General features: G+C 39.3%; 1 protein-coding gene across 1 annotated transcript in view; it reads right to left on the bottom strand.

Moving 5' to 3' along the window:
- Positions 1–7,187: 7,187 nt before the first annotated feature.
- The window catches only part of HTRA3 (HtrA serine peptidase 3), a 27,029-nt gene continuing 15,979 nt past the window's right edge, over positions 7,188–18,237 (bottom strand). Inside the window, exons 6-9 of the mRNA XM_009705589.1 lie at positions 17,873–17,987; positions 11,343–11,391; positions 9,450–9,545; positions 7,188–8,158 (exon numbers count right to left, since the gene is read on the bottom strand). Coding sequence (XP_009703891.1) covers positions 7,993–8,158; positions 9,450–9,545; positions 11,343–11,391; positions 17,873–17,987 — 426 coding nt within the window. The 3' untranslated portion in view covers positions 7,188–7,992. The remainder of the gene's footprint in view (positions 8,159–9,449; positions 9,546–11,342; positions 11,392–17,872; positions 17,988–18,237) is intronic.

Here is an 18,237-nt window from a genome sequence, read left to right as displayed (position 1 = left end):
GCGTGAAAAGTAAGTTTTGCAAATATTGTTCCAAGTTAAGGCAAATCTGTAATGCCTACTAGTGCAAAATGTGTAAAGGTTACTATTTTTCTTTTCAACACAAATATTAAATTGCTTCAGTGGCATAAGCAAGCTTTAGGAAAGTTTGCTTTATTCTAAAGGATGATGGTGATTTACAGAAGTTTGCCAGGCTGCTTTCAGAGGCTGCTCTCTTTCAATTTGCCAGGATTTACTCATGTGTCTTTCTTCTGTAAGCTGCCGTTACAGATATGAAACAAACAAAAAAATCAAACCAAAGCAGCTCCCTCAGCTTTCATATCACATTTCATTTCTGTTTGTCGTTGTTTACCAATAACACTAAAGATATTGATCAGCAAGAAATCAGATAACTTTTCGTTAAAAAATCTCAGAGGTACTCAGAAAATTTACTGTAATGAAATCAGCAAAAATGTAGAACATATGTACAGACTTTTCAGGGAAAAAATGTGGAACGATGGTATATATTTATCATTCCACCTCTCATCACTTCCTCAGATTCTGCCCACTGATTTCTCCTCTTCATGTAACATCTGACATCCCAAACCACTGAGAAGCTGTAAAGGGCTTTTCAAAACATCAGAAGTCCCTTAACCTGCCACAAAATTTTCTCTGCTTTTCCCTAAATGGGGGATTTCAGCTAAGATTTATGGGCCAGAATGGCAGTATTTTAGTGCACCAGAATGGTGATATTTAATCCCAGAGGAGTAACATATTTCAGATGTGGAAGTGTTTCTGTAGAGGCACAACTGGCAGCTTTATGCCCCTAATGTAAGCAATAGCTAGTTTTCCAGTGGGATATAGAGCTTGCAGGAGGAGACTTGCATAACTTGCAGCGGGAAGCAGAATACTGGTGTCTAACCACAAAGACTACCAACACGATGGACTTTCAAGCTCAGATATTTTTATGTACATAAAAAAAAGGTATTTGGGAGCATTTCTGGTGGTTTAAGTGTATTTTCCTATGTTCTTTGCATCTGAATTTATAGATGAGAAAGAAACAGCTTTAGAGGTAAAAGCTAGAAAGGCAAGTGTGATTAATGCATTTCAAACTCTGATCAGATAACTTTTGGTAGGTGGCTGTGGCAGGCATGTCATAGTGTAGTGAGCTTACACCTGAGTGAAGCAGGATCCATCATTTTGCTACCTTCGATTGAAAAACCTACCCCATGCTTTTGTAGATAAACCAGTACCATGTAATATCATGTATTACTACACTCAGAAAGTTAATATCTCCCATTGCCCCAGAACTTTATGGATTACTTCTGCTGGACATGAGACAAAGTTGAGATTTTTTTTCACTCATTCAAAATTAGGATCGAAATTTAGCTAGTAACCAAAGGCAAAACCTTCATTATTCTGAAACCGGTTTAAGACTGTAGAATTGAAAGTCATCTCACCTAACTTGGGATTTGTATAGCACAGACATGTACATTGACTCTGGTCATCTGAGGCCCTCTTTACAGGAAGGAGGCTTTATAGTTAATATTTTTAGGATACAACTTTTTGGAGCTGTTTTGAACCTCTAATTTCTGAGGAGAGGAAAGCTACTGCTTCTTTCCCTTGATGCTAAGGGACATCTAGCCAGGTAGCTCAGATGAAATGACCAGCAGTCTATGCGACACCAACCCCAAGGGGGACTTCCTCCCACAGAAGGAGGACAGACCAGTTGGCACTGCTGCTGTAGCGCTGCACATGTTGACCAACCGAGATGTTAGAAAATAATCTTCAAAAGCATTAGCATTATGCTGTCTAGCTTCATTGTCTCTCTTCTTTGACATTTGGGATCTTACTGAAAAGACAGTTGAAGGCTTCTTGTTTTCTTGTTATGTGTTGGGTTAGTTGTTAGGGTTTGGTTTTGGGTTTTTTCCCAAGCTGCTTCTGGGATTTCAAGCAGCAAATCGTCATGCCCAGCTATTTATAGTTACGGAGGTAGAAGATCATTTCATAGTGGAACACAACTTCAGATGGAGGCAATTGAGAAGTCATTGAACTTAGCAGCTGTGCAGCTGCGTCACCAAACCCCTCATACTGCCCAATTATTTTCCTTGGCGACTGCTTCCTCTAAGAACTTGTTTTTTCCTGACTATGCCTCAGTTGGCTGTTTATAAAGGCCTGGCCAGTGTTTGTTGAAGAAAGAAAGAGCAAGCAGTTGCTTCTGTTATTCTCCAGAGATCTTTATAGGGAAAATGCTGTTTAATATTGACATATTCTCACAGTCTCCAGGGTAGTCTTTTGACAGAAAGGGAGGGGAAGAGGAAGAGAGGATGGTAGGAGACCTGCTCTGTCTGACCTTTCTCCCCAGAGGATAAAAATCAAAAGAGAAAAAATAAATTTATTTTTCCTCTTTTTTTGTTTGTGACTGTTGCAGTCTGAAGCTCTGTATCCACACTCTGCTCCCCAAGCATTAGTTCATTGCTAGCGAATAAACTGTTGCACATTTTTTAGTAGATTAACGCAATATAACATTGCCTCTCATGTTTGCCAGAAGATAGAGAATTGGGCCAGCCAGCAAAGTCTTCTAAGCATCTCTGCCTTAACTGCTGGTGGTTCTTTCTGCCTCGGTTTACAGCCCATGGCATCACCTGGAATGTTCTTCTACAGCAAAGCCCCACCAAGCTGTGTCTGCTGACACAAGCACTGGGAAGGTCTGAATAAAAGACCAAATCTACTATTTGCAGAACACCAAAGTTGCAAAAATAATCTGCTACTGTGCGAAGAGAGATCAGAATAAACACAGTCCTGGATGCTTTCCCCAGGCACGTCCAGTTAAATGAAGATTACAGAAACCCAAGTAAATAAGGGGAATAAAATAAAATAAACATGCTACACCCCCTTTCCCTTCCCTTTTTAAGTCTTGCTCCTACTTCAAAGCAATCCTCAGACTTTAGTCCTGTATGTGGGTACAGAAAGCATACCCATACTATCCACACACACCCCATCTGGGGTAAGCTCTCAACTTTGCATGTCTTTGAACACCAGTTCCTAGGTAGTAGTGCCTAAACTGAGGCAGCATCACCTTCTATATCCTGCAGTGTCTTGCGGTTAAATAAACTTTTCATCAACCCACTGCCCTACTATGCTATGGACTGGAAACGCTCAGCACAGCACTGCAGACTTCACAGCTTGGGAAGAATAAAAAAAGTTCCTCTTTCTTCCAAATTTCTGCTAAACCAACAAAGCCTCAAGCAAGAAACAAGCAGTCAAAACAAAATTAAAAGAGTGTGAGACTGCTGTCTGGGATATACGGTGGTACGAAATAGCTGCTACAAAACCAATGAAGACAAACAGGTCAGCTGCAGAGGAGGGTGAAATGCAGAAGTGCAAAACAGTCTGTGTGGAAGAAGCCATGCAAAAGAGCTTTGCACAGAATAGCTGGTGCAGAAGCAGTCACAAGAGGTATACAGAAGGCAGGGACTGCTGGTCGATATATGATTGTGCAGAGTAGCTCGTGCAGAACATAGAACAGCAAGCAGAGAGCAGGTCAGGCAGAAGAGCTGCTGTGCACTGATTTTCTGTGTGACCACTGAAGCTCCTCAGTAACTCAGGTATCTGCTGCCTTTTCAAGCCTTCTCAGATCCCCACAGACCAAAATGCATAGAGCTGCAGCAGGTCCTTCTGCTGGACCATGAGAGTGCTCTGGGCAGCATAGCGGCCACAGCCTGCAAATCACCAGCTTGCTTTTACATTTAGGCAATCCCCGAGACTCAGGCACCTCTCATGTCATGTCCAGTTCCTTGACAGAGCTACAGGATCCCCTGTAAGGGAAGGAATTTCCTTGTTTTTCCTTCCTTGCAAATAGAAAGTGCATCTCTTTCCAGTGACATCATATTTTTAAACTGATAACAGAGGTACAAGTGCAATAGAGCACTTGTGTAGTGGAGGAGCAGATAGACACAAATAATCAGCCATAGGAGTTGCTATGTGGTGCTCAGGGAGGATGGTAAGGTGTATGCCATGCTGACTACAGTCTAAAGGCTCTCTCTCCACCACCAGTTCCTCTTGGGGAAAGTTACTGGCATTTTGATACGTTATCCATCCCAAACTGCTCTGAGGGTACAGAGATAAATATAAGATGCCATCACTGCAGAAAGGGGTCTTCAAGTACCTGGCAGTTATACAGCAGTCTGGCCCAGTGTCATGCCCATCTGATTACACAAAAGAAACTAACAGACACACCTTCTTTTCTTTAAAAAAAATTTTCCTAAGAATATAATTATTTTCTTGTTATTCTGTGTTGTTTCCCTTTCTTGTTTTCTGCTTCACCCATACCTTGTCTTCCTAACAGTCACCAACCACCTCTGTTTATGAATGGTATTTTATTATACATGGTGTTATCTCATTCCTGTTTTCTACTGATCATTGAGCCTGAAAAGTTGTCTTTAACTTGCTCAGCTCCACAGCAAACACAAGTGAGCAAGACAGGCAAGAGGGAGCTCCCCTGCAGGGGTTAGCTTGCTGGCAGAGCTGCGCAGTTTCCACTGCAGACCTTGCTGGGCTGCAGCATAGAAGCACCCTGAAATGTTCATGCCTTTTGTATTGTCATTGGTGATCTCTCTCTTTCATTATTTTGCTGAAATAATCACAGAATCATAGGATCACAGAATCGATTTGGTTGGAAGACACCTCTGGGATCATCGAGTCCAACCTTTGCCCTAACACCACCATGTCAACTAGACCACGGCACTAAGTGCCACCTCCAGTCTTTTCTTAAACACCTCCAGGGATGGGGACTCCACCACCTCCCTGGGCAGTCCATTCCAATGCCTAACGACCCTTTCCGTGAAGAAATGCCTCCTCATTTCTAGCCTGAACTTCCCCTGGTGCAGTTTCAGACTATGCCCTCTTGTCCTGTCACTAGTTGCCTGGGAGAAGAGACCAACCCCCACCTCGCTACAACCTCCTTTCAGGTAGTTGTAGAGAGCGATCAGGTCTCCCCTCAGCCTCCCCTTCTCCAGGCTAAACAACCCCAGCTCCCTCAGCTGCTCCCCATCAGACTTGTGCTCCAGACCCTTCATCAGCTTCGTTGCCCTTCTCTGGACCTCAAGGTCTTTCTTGTAGCGAGGGGCCCAAAGCTGAACACAGCACTCAAGTTGCGGCCTCACCAGTGACAAGTACAGAGGGAAAATGAGGTGGCTTTAGAAATCTTCATGGTAATAAAAGAGTGGTCAGACTAATGAATACCAAAACCTTTCATCTTGTTGACCCAACCTTGACTTGGAAAAGTGGTAGCTGCCAGTCCAGTTTCTTTGAAATATGAAGACCACACTCTTGTTCCTTTTTCCCCACCCTGAGACACAGCCAGTAATTGTTTATAACAGAAAGGTTGATTGAACGTTTTATTTTAAAGAGACACCGACTATCATTTTATTTTCCCTTAGCCAAGAAACAGAGATAGCAAGGTTGTGTTATAGACTTAACGTTAACTGTTGGCATCAGTAGAGGTTGACTCTATCTTAAGACAGAGCAATTAACCTTTACAGCTCTGGCTGATGTCAGGGGGACGAGAGGTAATTAATAAAGTCTACCTATCTCAGCAGTTCAGGGTCACACCACAGCTGAAATGACACAGATGCTCCTGCAGTCAAAGAAAATGACATTGCTTTCTTTCTGAAAGAACCTCATCTGACCTTTATTCCCTACGAGTGAAATCTGCAACAATGCAAGGACACTTGTAGACAGTTAGATGTGCAAGCTCCACAAGATTTTCAGGGAAAGCTTAGGAAAAAAGGAACCGTTGGTAGAACGCAACAGTTTTTGATGAGTTAGGAAACAGCCTTTCTCCTCTCCACACAGTGTCATGATTAAAATGCCAAGGCACTTGGCCAGTGCCAACAATAATGTATTGTTTCAATTTTAATACTGGTATGTCACTTCCAGACTCTATTCAGTATTGTTGTAGTAAGAGTTGTTATGCAATTTATTTCAAAATCGCTACTGTGCTATCTGGAAGCCAAAAAGCTTCTCTCACAATAAGAGAAGCTAATCACTCTGTGGGTCTTCTTACCAATTTGTTGGTCAAAAATCTGAAAAATTAGCAACAAACTCATGGAAATATTCTAATTTATTTAATATTAATCAATGGACACAAAAAAATACCCTTCACAATCTGTAAAATGTTAGTCCTAACACGGTACACATGCATGGATAGGCTTGACTTCAGCCACAACAGTATCCTTCTGCATGCCACAGCTATCCTAAGTTCAGAACATGCTTATACTTTCTGCAAGCCTGGATGCTAAGGTTTTATCTTAATATAAAGGAGTTGATCCCTCTGTCTATGGAACACTCAACAGGTACAACCAAGTATTTTTTGTTGGAGGGGTGAAAACAGCTCTTCATTTAGTGACACTATGGGTGTCATGCCATTATTACAGGCATGGACAATAATGGGATGGAAAGAAACAGTATTCATTTTAAGGAAGAATATACCCCATCCACCTTTCAACTGCATAGTTGTAGTCACAGTCAGCTAGCAAGTAATGAACAGATTGTTCTTTTCCGCATGTCTGGTGTCGTACAAACCCAAACATGCAAGGCCTGTCACAAACACGTCAGCTGCTACAGTCAGAAAGCCTAGATGTGATGTGACTTAAAATGAAGGTTCTAGCTGCCCCAAAGATACACTCCGATGCAAAAAGGAGTTAAACAAAGACACAAGAACGAATGCTCCAGATAAGAGATACTCCTCTGTCTCTTTGGGAACGGTAGCAATATTCGCTAAGAAAGAAGATAGCTGTGTGGTTTAGGGTACCTATGAGATCTAGATTTAGCTCTCAGCAATTTGTGTCCTGGGTTTATTACATAAAAATCTCACATGCTCTAGCTGTAAAATAGGGTTAATAGTGCTTCCTTTTTGCTTCTTGTCATGTACAGGCAGAATTGAGGACAACAGGATTCTAACTAGATACTCTCTGAATGACATCAAAGCACAATTCATAACTATGAAAAAGACAGTGTAAATAAATGACTTGTGTGCAAAGTATTTCTAAACATAGTCTAAATAAGGGCAGAATAATTATATCATAGGACAGTAAAGGGTTTTCATAACATCAGAGCCCAATTTTCTTTAAGAAAGTTTTCTCTTGGGAGAGTCTATTCGAGTCTGACAGAAGAGGGAGGAAAGACACACTTGTTTAAAAAGAGGTTTACACCAACACATTATTTGTGTAAACTTTAATCTCCTTACAGTAGAAACATACACAGTCAAGCCAAAAGTAGTATAACAATTTTACAGCAAAGCTTACCAGTAAAATGCAAAACTAATTTGTATCAAATTCTTAAAAAACTGTGCACTTTCTCAAACTTAACTTTGTTCAGCACATCGTTTTGATTTATATATAATAAGGCATTAATTCTATAAGAATCATTTACTATATTCCAAAATCGCATGACCTAGGTGTAACACTCTATAGCCTGATACCATTTTTGTTCCTTTCGATATTTACAGATTTGACATGTAGCATAGAAGCACTAAGAACAAATACAAGCTTTGCCAATACTAGGTTCACATTGAAAAGGTTATGTAAAACAAAAAGTTCAACTTTGCATTGCAATAGCTTGGTTCTGCTGCAGCCATGACTGTAGTTTAAGAGTAATTTCCCCTTTCGGCATGCTTCCTCACTTCCAGTAGTATTTTGGTCTTTCAAAACGCAGAACTGAATCTGCTCTGAACCTGTAGGAACTGGAAGCAGATCCCAATTCTACCAGCTACCCAGAATTTGTTTTCCTCCTCCTCCCCAGAACACAGTTCTTAAATTTCTTTGAAAGTTAAATCTTCTATAAATGGCATAATCGAATACATACTAGCTACTATGTACAGAAATGGCTCAGGCAATTAAGTTAGTCCACCTTGTCATTAGTCAACAGGAAGTATAATTACTGTAGCGGTAAAGGAGGTATCTAGTGTTCCAGAATAAGTGAGTTTAATTATGGTGAGAGCTTCCTCAATTCTATTTACATAACAACTTCAGGCTCAATGTTAAATAGCAAGTCATCATTTCCTCTTCGAACTTCAAGTAGTAGAGGTGATTCATTCATCACAGCCTCTTGCAGGTCACTGGAAGTCATCAAAGGACGCCCATTGACTTTAACAATAATATCTCCATCTTGGATCCCTCCTCTGAAAAGTCAAGAGGAAAAAGGCAGTAAGTATGCATTCTATGCAGAGGAAAAGTACAGACTATTCATCACCTCTTTGGCTGATGTGACAAATTTTTACTTGTTTTAGTTTCCATTGAAGGGAAATTCCACCCTTCTGACTGCAAAAGAATGACCGGTAGTACTCGCTAAATGCAAAATCAGGCTCGTATTATTTCATTGAGAATTTTCTTCTAAAACAGCAAAAATAAGTAGTCTAGTTTTCTCTTTGCCTTCCACAAAACTACAGCAAAGGAGAAACAGAAGACTTTTAGCCATGACTGACTTATTCCACTTCAACCATTTGCAAGAACATGCTTTTCTCTCTCCAGTATGTATTTCAAGCATTAGAAATTAAACCACTCTCAAAATTTCAAGAAAAGCAAAGTCTACCAACTGAACTACAGGTAAATTATTTCTCTCTTGCCATTCAAATGTAATCCAGAATAGCTGCTTTTATTGCCTTTGCATCTTCTTAGTAATTCCTAAAATAATTTTTAGAAGTATCTTATTTATTTTCCAACCGTTCAGTAAAATAGTCTCTTCCTCTAAGATAAAGCAGTCTCAGATAATAGCTCTGACGTCTTAAGTGAATGCTATGCTGTTTCCTGTTTAATCTTAATCCAAACTTCTATTTATTAATATTCTACATACTTTTCAAAACCAAAATTCGGTTTATGTATTTAGGGTGTTCTTGATACTTGCACACTGTTAGTGTTTCATAATGTCATGAAAGGATGTTGTAGCGAGGTGGGTGTTGGTCTCTTCTCCCAAGTAACAAGTGATAGGATGAGAGGAAACGACCTCAAGTTGGACCAGGGGAGGTTTAGATTGGATATTAGGAAGAACGTCTTCACCAAAAGGGTTGTCAAGCATTGGAACAGGCTGCCAAGGGAAGTGGTTGAGTCACCATCCCTAGAGGCATTTAAAAGATGTGTAGATGTGGTGCTTAGGGACATGGTTTAGTGGTGGACCTGGCAGTGCTAGGTTAACGGCTGGGCTTGATGATCTTAAAGGTCTTTTCCAACCTAAACAATTCTATGATTCTATGATTTTAAAAGTTCTGATATTGAAATATTTCACTTTTGTAGATGCGAGTAGAAACTTAGCACAAGCTTCAACTTTCTTTTTTTAACCTAAAGGCATAATTTTTAATTGTTTAAATACAAATCAAGACTGCTATGAGAAAGTACTTGAATAGAAACAGAAATATTTCCAGCTACTATCTATTTAGAGATTTATTTATGGTGAAGAAAATAATGGGCTCTACATACCTATGAGAAGGTGAGTTTGGAACAACTTCATGTACATAAATTCCACTTCTGACATCAGGAAAATCAGCATTATTGTGTTTCAGTTCTTCCACCAAGCTAAAAGAAGAACAAAGTTATATAGCATATGATTCCACTACAAAAGCAGTAGCATTCCAAAAATTCTTATTTATTTATTCTCAAATTTTTTGTGAGCAAAAATGAATGACTTAACAGTTAATTGTTTGCCCCTTGTTCTTGTGATGAGAATGTAGGGGATTTGCATTTGAATTAAAATAAGTAACAGATTTTAAGAGAGCCAAACTACTTACCTGTGCAAAGCATGCAACATTTAACAGTCTCTTACACTTCCTGCAAGAACCTGACTTTTGCTATTTGTAGCAGTAGCACAGAGGCCACTGCAGAAGAGCACAGGGACAGCAGCATTCTCTGACTTAGGTGCTGCACAAGGACAAAAGACCTTCCTGCCCCAAAGAATTAATGCTAGTAATATGGCAGAAATTTGCTAACTATTTTACTTCTTTGATTTTGCAAGTCATTAATCTGTCTTTATCTAGAACAACATAGCTTTTGATAACTTCAGTCATCAGATAGATCAGAACTGTGAGAGTTTTTCAAGGAAGCTTCAGCTTCAAGTTTTCTTGAGGAATTGTATGTGCATCCCTTTCTAAAGAAAGAAGACAGGAACCAGCTGCAAAATAGAGACTAAAAACATCCCCTCATTTCTGAGGCGATGACATCATTTCAGGTCTGTGTACAGTATGGGTTAAAACCCATTTCTAGAAAGAAAAGGTTTTAAACCAATGATGGATTGCTCTGCTGTCTGCCATGAAAACCTGGGGTCCCTCAGATGGAAAGCAAGCCAAAATGGCTGCACACAGCTTCAGTTCATTTGATTTTGTACTGAGGAAGCTAACAATTAAATGACTAAAGCAAACACACCAAGGGAAGTAGTCTTTTCCTGACAACAGGCCTGGAGACATCTTACACTGTTTCATTAGACACTACAAAAGCAGTAAAATCTCATATTGTGTTCACTTCACAATTATGCAAAGAAACATTCTAAGTTTCTCTCAATTGGTGGTGGTCCGGTGATGCTAATGCCATTACTCAGATTTGCTCCAGCTGAGAATCTGACCCTTTGGGGAGGATTGCAAGAGTGTAACTCAAAAAACAAAGATGGCTTTACTACAACCCCAGTTGGAAACTGTCTTGTTTAATTTTGTAGTCTACTTCCACACTGGAAGCGTGCCTACTGTTGGGAAAGAACATAAGTGTAAGAGCCCTCATTTGTCATCCCAGAACATATCCGGGTAACATCAAGACACAAAGCAATATGAGACAGAGCAGACAGTAAAGAACTGGAGGAGAGTGTCCATATTCTGGCTTTGTTAACATGGAGGCATGAAGCTTTAGTTCTGTACTGTAGCAACTACTTTCTTTCCAGTTAATGGTTAGGCACCAAATCTTATATCATATAAGTTCTACTGGCACTGGTAAAACTACTGCCAAACCCTCAGGCAGCTAATCTGTCATTGGCACTCACAGTCACCTGAAGGCAGCAACTCGTTTTAAGTGTCACCTAAAACCTGGTGTAACTCCAGATATCCTCATCAAGAACCAAAATCTGTGTTCAGGCTCTTCCTAATTTCCCTCAGCTATCACCAGTGCATCCACCATTATCTGTATATAGAGAATGACTGACAGTGATTTTTCCAGGTCTCAGAACATATATTTCACTAGTATCATTAAAATGTTTGCAGACTTCATAGAGGCTAATGCACACTTCTGGATTCTCTGGAGATTTGTAATGAAAGCTGAATGATGAAATTCTGAACCACTATTAACCACATTTTGTATGCATGATCACACAGATTACCTTTCTAAGATACTTACGCAGGTGTTATTGTCAGCATCCTGATGCCAATGAAACGTTTCTTCCCATCTGAAAATAACATAGAGGATATTTAAGAAATTCAGGCAAACATTGACAAAAATAACTACTTTGATGACCCAAAATACCTGTCAATTAAAACAGGACACATGAGCTTTTAACAAAACTAAACAAAAATCATACACATCTACACTGAGGTCATCTTTTATTTTGGTCAGACGTGGTGTACAGAATGACAATCCCTCTCCCTGCAACTGAAGGTAAGAGAGAAGCTCATTTACACTCTGTAAGAGTTTTTCTTCAGGAAATTCATGAACATTTCTGTGATCTAGTATCACATGACTTCAGTAAATGGAAAATTTTGTAACCAGTTACCATTTCATCAAAAACTAGTCAAGACAATTTAATCATATGGTGTTCTCACTAAAATGTAGAAATGGGATTCAAAGAAATTAAAATTTTTGCCTTTCAGAGAAAAGTCAACCAAAAGACTCACACTGATTCTAATGCAAATGGATTATTTCTACCTCAAAGAAGGAAAAGCAAATTTTAAAAAAGCCTCATAGATCTCAGCCAAAATGATCACAAAGATGATCTATAAGGACAGGCTGAGAGAGTTGGGGTTGTTCAGCCTGGAGAAGAGACGGCTCTGGGGAGACCTAATTGCGGACTTTCAGTACTTAAAGGGGGCCTACAAGAAAGCTGGGGAGAGACTTTTTACAAAGACATGGAGTGATAGGACAAGGGGCAATGGTTTTAAACTACAAAAGGGTAGATTCAGACTAGATATAATGAAGAAATTTTTCACAATGAGGGTGGTGAAACAATGGCACAGGTTGCCCAGAGAGGTAGTACATGCCCCATCCCTGGAAACATTCAGGCTCAGGTTGGACAGGGCTCTGAGCAACCTGATCTAGTTTAAGATGTCCCTGCTTATTGCAGAGGGGGTTGGACTAGATGACCTCTAAAGGTCCCTGCCAACTCAAAATATTCTATGATTCTATGATTAGCCAGGGTTCCAGAGAATTTTAAGTGGTGAAAATTCAGTTCTTAAGGAACAGCACCACATTTCTGTAGTTGGCTTTTAGTAGTCATGATATTGCACAGCTGTCCTATGAAAAAAAATGCAGTTTGATGACTTCCTGAAGTGAGTGCTTCAGTAGTTAGTTATATCCGGTATGAAACAATATTTCCCCTTACTTGTTCCAGCATAACTACTTCACAATTTCTTTGAGGTTCTCCATGTTCTCATGTGAGGAAAAAGTCTGAAAAGGAATTGTACACAGTCTCCTCTAACTCTCATTGTTTCCAAGAAAAATAGTCCCAAGTAAAGAAATTAGTCCTGAATCTTAGGCATGTCCAACATTCCCATTAGTGTCACTGAAAATGTTGACTACTAAACATTGGATTTACTACACTCTGAACAATCTTACATCTGTAACTGTCATCTCTGCTTTTGCCTGAAATGTCTGGCTCTCCTCTATTTTAAAAGTGAAATTAATGAGATCAAAATCAGCTATAGTAATAGTATTATGAAGAAGCCCAATTACTCAAAATGGAAGTCTCAAAAGCTCTGGGCATGGCTGTGAACTACTGTGCTCATAGTGCTTCTCTTGTCTATATGGCATAAATGTAAGTTTTCACTTTTTAAAAATATCCAAACATAATAATTCTCCCACCTGAAAATAATCTCCTCATCCCTGCAATATGGACAGTTAAATGATGAAATTACCTTCATGAGACACATAGACGACAGACTCTCTGGTGACAAGTTTACTGTTTGCATTAAACAGTTTGCTGCTGGTCATTGCCTGTGTGATGCAGAAATACGCAGAAGAACAAAGGATACTCTGGGGGCTGAGTTAGGAATGTTTACATGAGAGAAAAATGAAAATGAAAGAAGGGACAAAAGAAACTGATCTGGAAGAAACAAAACAGCAGGGAGGAGATTGGGCAAGAATGAAAAACCACAGCAGAAATGCTGCTGATCTGAAAGGGAGTTATTTCCCCAGTGACTAATGACACATGTAAAAATAAGGCTTTGGGGGGAAAAAAAAAATCTGATAACTACAGACTTAGTCACAAGTCTCATTCTACCTTCATCTTTGGGCAGGTTGGGGTATTATTTCACTCCTGTTCATGCATTAAAATTCAAAATGGCCTTCAGCCCTCTCTCCACAATAAGTTTGCCACACTGCAAATAGCGGTTCATACTGTGACAGTAGCAGGTTATTGTATAAAGTAAAATTAATAGCTATGAGCTATGATTTATTTTAGCAGCCGAGTCTAGATTCCACTCCTTCCCACATTCCAGCCATTTCATACGTCAGAATATAGGTAAAAAAACCTCAGGCCTTTTTTTTTTTTTTGCAAAAGTCCATTCCATTCAATTTAATCCAAGTGAAACATCTTGCACAAAAACCAAAGCTTTCATCAACAATGATTAGAGGGAATGTAATTGTCCAGTTTATTAGAAGTATCAGCAGAGACTGAAGAGGCATAGACAACCAGTTGTAGTGTTTTATCATCCCCAAAGGATAGGCATTTTGACATCAGGGTTAAGTCACATTAGCAGAATAGTATGTGGCACCTGTAACTACCACTGTCATATTACATCTGCTCTGTGAATGAAAAGACTCAAAACCTGTCATTCTGGCAATTTGTGCAATCACGAGGCAGAAAAAATGGAATAAAGTGAGGTCTTAAATCTAAGAAGCACGTCACCAGGGTGAAGTCCCAGCAGTAGTTAAAAGAAGGTTAATATGCTGGAACAATCAGGTTGAACAAATGTGAAACCATTGCAGCTTAAAGCTGGAGCATAGCACAGCAGAGAGATATTCAAATCACTTTTCTTTTTTCTAAACACCAGGCCAGATTAAGCACTGATTCCAGCGGTACAAAGTCAAGCAAACCAGCCTCAATCACTAGTTTAAACTTAAATCTGTTTTGTGTAATAGAAAGACACAAACAGCTGATCCCAGCATCTTGAAGCAGTTCACCATTTACAGAGATTTCTGTTCCACAACAAAGCATTTGCTTTACTGTTAAACTTTTCTTTTTTTTTAATTGATGCTTGTAACAGTAGAGATACAAACCAGACCGATAAACACAGGCTGATGGCAGAAGTGTTTATGACTTATAAGCTGTGGCAAAAAAACCTGATAGATTCAAATAAGGAGTCAAGTATTCAAACTCTTATGGGCATGAGTAGCTCTGGCACATGAGTATTCCCATTTCAGTTGATTTCAGTGGGGCCAGGATATCATCAAGATCTCCGAGTGAGGAAATGAATCCTGCACTTTTTATTCAAGTGGCAGGCAAAACTCCTACTTCTCTGCTTACTCCTTTTGCATTTAGATCATCTTGTAGATTGCATGAGCAGTCCTGAAAGCATTCAAGAAAGATATTCCACTGCCAAACAGAAAACATGAAAATAGCTCAACTCTACAATGCTGAATTATGTGCAGTGTACCTTCCATATAAATCTATACTCAACAAACCTCCTAAGCAGGCCTCATGACTATTGGTAATAATTGTCAGTAATAATCATACACATACACAGCTAAGCATATAGTTTCAATGCAACTAATAAAGTGTTCTGGGGATGTAAATGAGGATTCATATAAATAACTTGTTGGGTGTGGCCAATGCAGAACTCCCCATTTCTCCTTGCCTGTCTGAAACAATGTTTATTTACTTTTCTGCTAACATTATATGAGAGGCCAGGCTGCCCTCTTAGGCTGGATTTTCTGTTTAATATGTTGTCAAATTGCTAACTTACTGTCTTCCATTCTACAGGATCCAAGTTTGATCACTTTCTAGTTTCACTGTTCTGCTCAAGTCTAAACTAGGAATAGCTTGCAGAGGCAAGACTGAAGCTGAGGAATTCCTATGGGATACTAACAAAAGATACTGAAATAAAAAAAATCAGTCAATGCTTAAGTATATAGATGACTTCCAGAGGTAAAGACAAAACATACAAATGTTTAAAACTGAGACATAGATGGAGACACTTAACTTCATGCACCAGTTTAGCAATTCCTAACTATAAAAGGAGGTTAACATTATTACTTATAAATCCAAAGTTAGCAAAGGTTTTCAGACCATTCAACAGATAAATATCTCTAGGCAGAGTATGGTAAATCATTGGTCAAAAATACATTAGGTATTATTATGTATTACCCATGCATTAGGTAATATAGAGTATTTAATAATAATCAGTGCAAATACTTCTGCAAATGCTATCTTCTCCCTCTTTGCCCCCCCGCCCTGCTCCTCTACTTCAGTAGATCATATATTTGCAGTTATATATAATGGATGTGATATCAAAAATATATGCTTTCTATATAAAACTAGTAGTTTTCTGACCAACTGAGATTTAAAAAACTAAGGGCAAGCTTATTAAACAATATTCTGAGTATCTCCTATATGCCAGAGTAAAACTGGAAAGAGCAGTTTCCTAAGGGAATTTTATCACCTTCAGGCAATAAGATATTTACAGCAAAATGGTAATATCCTTAAATTTATTTCTATGACCTAATTGTACCATAAGGGCGGATCCCACTGAAACTACAGAAATGTAATTGGAGCAAAAGAAAACATGACAAAAACATCCCAAAAATTCTGCTTACATAAATTCCTTCTGTCAAGAAGTAACGTCTATACAATAAACCTGAAAACTATTACTAAAGGCCTAAAAAATGTAAACTAAGTCTCAAATTTGGCGAAAATATCTCCTAGAAATTCTCTTTCTCTATGCATCAAGGGCTTTAAATGACTGTTGTTCTTCCTGCAGCAAAAGTACAAGAGGTACTTCAGATGACCAAAAGCAAAAAAAAAAATTTAAATGAAAAAAAAATAAAATTGAAAATTGCCTGTGCTCAGGGTATGCCAAGCATACCCTGATGGTCACACTAATGCTAAGAGTAAGTGTGAATCCTTTTCCTTTAATTTGGCATTACTGTGAATGATGGAAAAAAAAAAAATCAGTATGTTACAATCAAAAGATAAACGTGAACTTTTCACTACATTTTTTCTTAGGGTTCCATAGGCGAAGTTATCTCTAGGCCATCTAGAGCTCAGCGGCTTCATCATTCTCTGGAGGCAAAGGTGCCTGAAGGAGCAAGGTGGCTGATTTCAGTGGTGGCATCTCTAGCCTTCACTGACTTTCCAGCACCAGTCACCAGGAACCCACTGGCAGATGGTGGGGTTTATGCACAAGGCTTGCGTTTATGCCTCTAGAGCCATGCCTGCAGGGTGAGCCATTGCTCCTCCCTGTTTTGAGATGAGCAATTTGGTTCTGAAGGGTAACATCACTAATGATAGAGATCTGCTTCTCTCAGAAGCTAACAAACAGTTAATAACCTTCGTGAATAAATAGGTTTTTTGACTTGTTAGCTGAAACAAAATTATGTCAGCTACTTTGAAATGTACTTTTCAGCACATAATTATCAACTTTTTTCATCAACTCCCCCCTAAATCAACAAGTAAAAACAATCTAATTTGGGGAATTCAGCAAAACACAGATGAGGGGACCCATCAGAATTGTGATGGTCGCAAATACACAAGCAGATGCATAACTTAAAAACCTCTGACAAAGGGCAGTTTCTGAAATAACAGTATCTGAAAGAACACTGAGAGAACAATGGTGTAGGGAAACAACCCTGGCATCAGCAACGGGATGAACTCAGGAGAAGACAAGATTAATATCAAAAAGATTCAAGAGAAGCAGCAGCCAACAGTCATATAGAAGATGAGTAGGGTGTGGAAAGACAAACTGGTAAGCAAAAGAGAAAGGAAGGTTTGGCCTGGATGAAGCATTACTAGGTCAGCTTTGGCTCTGCAGTGTGTAGTATGACACCTAGTACAGTGTGACAGACATGAGGAAGGCACATCAAAAAAGTCGAGAGTACTGCAGTTGCCAGTTGCTGGTATATTTAGATTTATATGCTCTTTGGTGCAGAGGCCTTTCTTCTTTTCTGCTTCTCCCCCGCCTTCCCCATGTATTTATTCAGGAATTAGTACACAGCTCTTCCTCCACTGGGGTCTGAGAGTCTATCACCATATCCAATTACATAGCACTGACATAGGTGACCATGGCAAAATAAAGATCATTCACTGATAGTGCACACACTACATTCCATCTTAAAAATTTTTACCTTATTCTCCACAGCACACCTTAATCTCCTTTCCGCTTGGACAATATGTGAAAGAGGAGGATAAGACTCCTTGAACAAGTCACCATCTGTTCTCAAGATCATTTGAGACTGTAATGACTCATCTGTGTCCTCATTATCCTCAGAGGCCGTTTTTCCCAATGTATACAGATACTGTCTACTCTTTGGGAGTTTGAGTAATAAAACATCTCTCCCACTTCTGTCACGCTGTTTTCTGTTTCCAAGTCTATGGTGTCCTATACTGTCAAATAATGCTGCTCCTTTCAGTAAGAGGATCCCAGACCTGTGTCTTTTAAGACTTCATGGATAGATCAGGATAATAATTGGAAGATGTTACTGTTTCTTGCAGACCTTACCTTTACTTTGCTTGTCATGCGACTCCGTGAGAAATTGAGTGATGCGGTCTGAAGGAATAGCGAAAGAAATTCCAGCTGTGACCTTCAGGGTGTTAATCCCAATCACTTCACCATCCTGTTGAGAGACAGCACTCAATTAATTTGCTCCTAAGTGACAAGGCTCAGCTCACTGCCTAGCATTTCATATTAAAAGTTAGTGTAAGAAATTTTAGAGTGTTGTAATCACTCAGGAAACGAACATTACTTGTAAGGGAGGATCTGAGCTCTGATTCACAATCCCTTCCGCATTTAACTGTGATGGCCAGAAAGATTACAGTACAATTTGTTCATCCAAGGTCCATTCCACCACTCTGCAAGAGATTGCC

This window comes from Cariama cristata, unplaced genomic scaffold, assembly GCF_000690535.1.
Source record: "Cariama cristata isolate BGI_N322 unplaced genomic scaffold, ASM69053v1 scaffold7518, whole genome shotgun sequence".
Taxonomy (NCBI): domain Eukaryota; kingdom Metazoa; phylum Chordata; class Aves; order Cariamiformes; family Cariamidae; genus Cariama; species Cariama cristata.
Note: the sequence above shows the minus strand (reverse complement) of the source record. Positions and strands in the feature narration are given on the sequence as shown.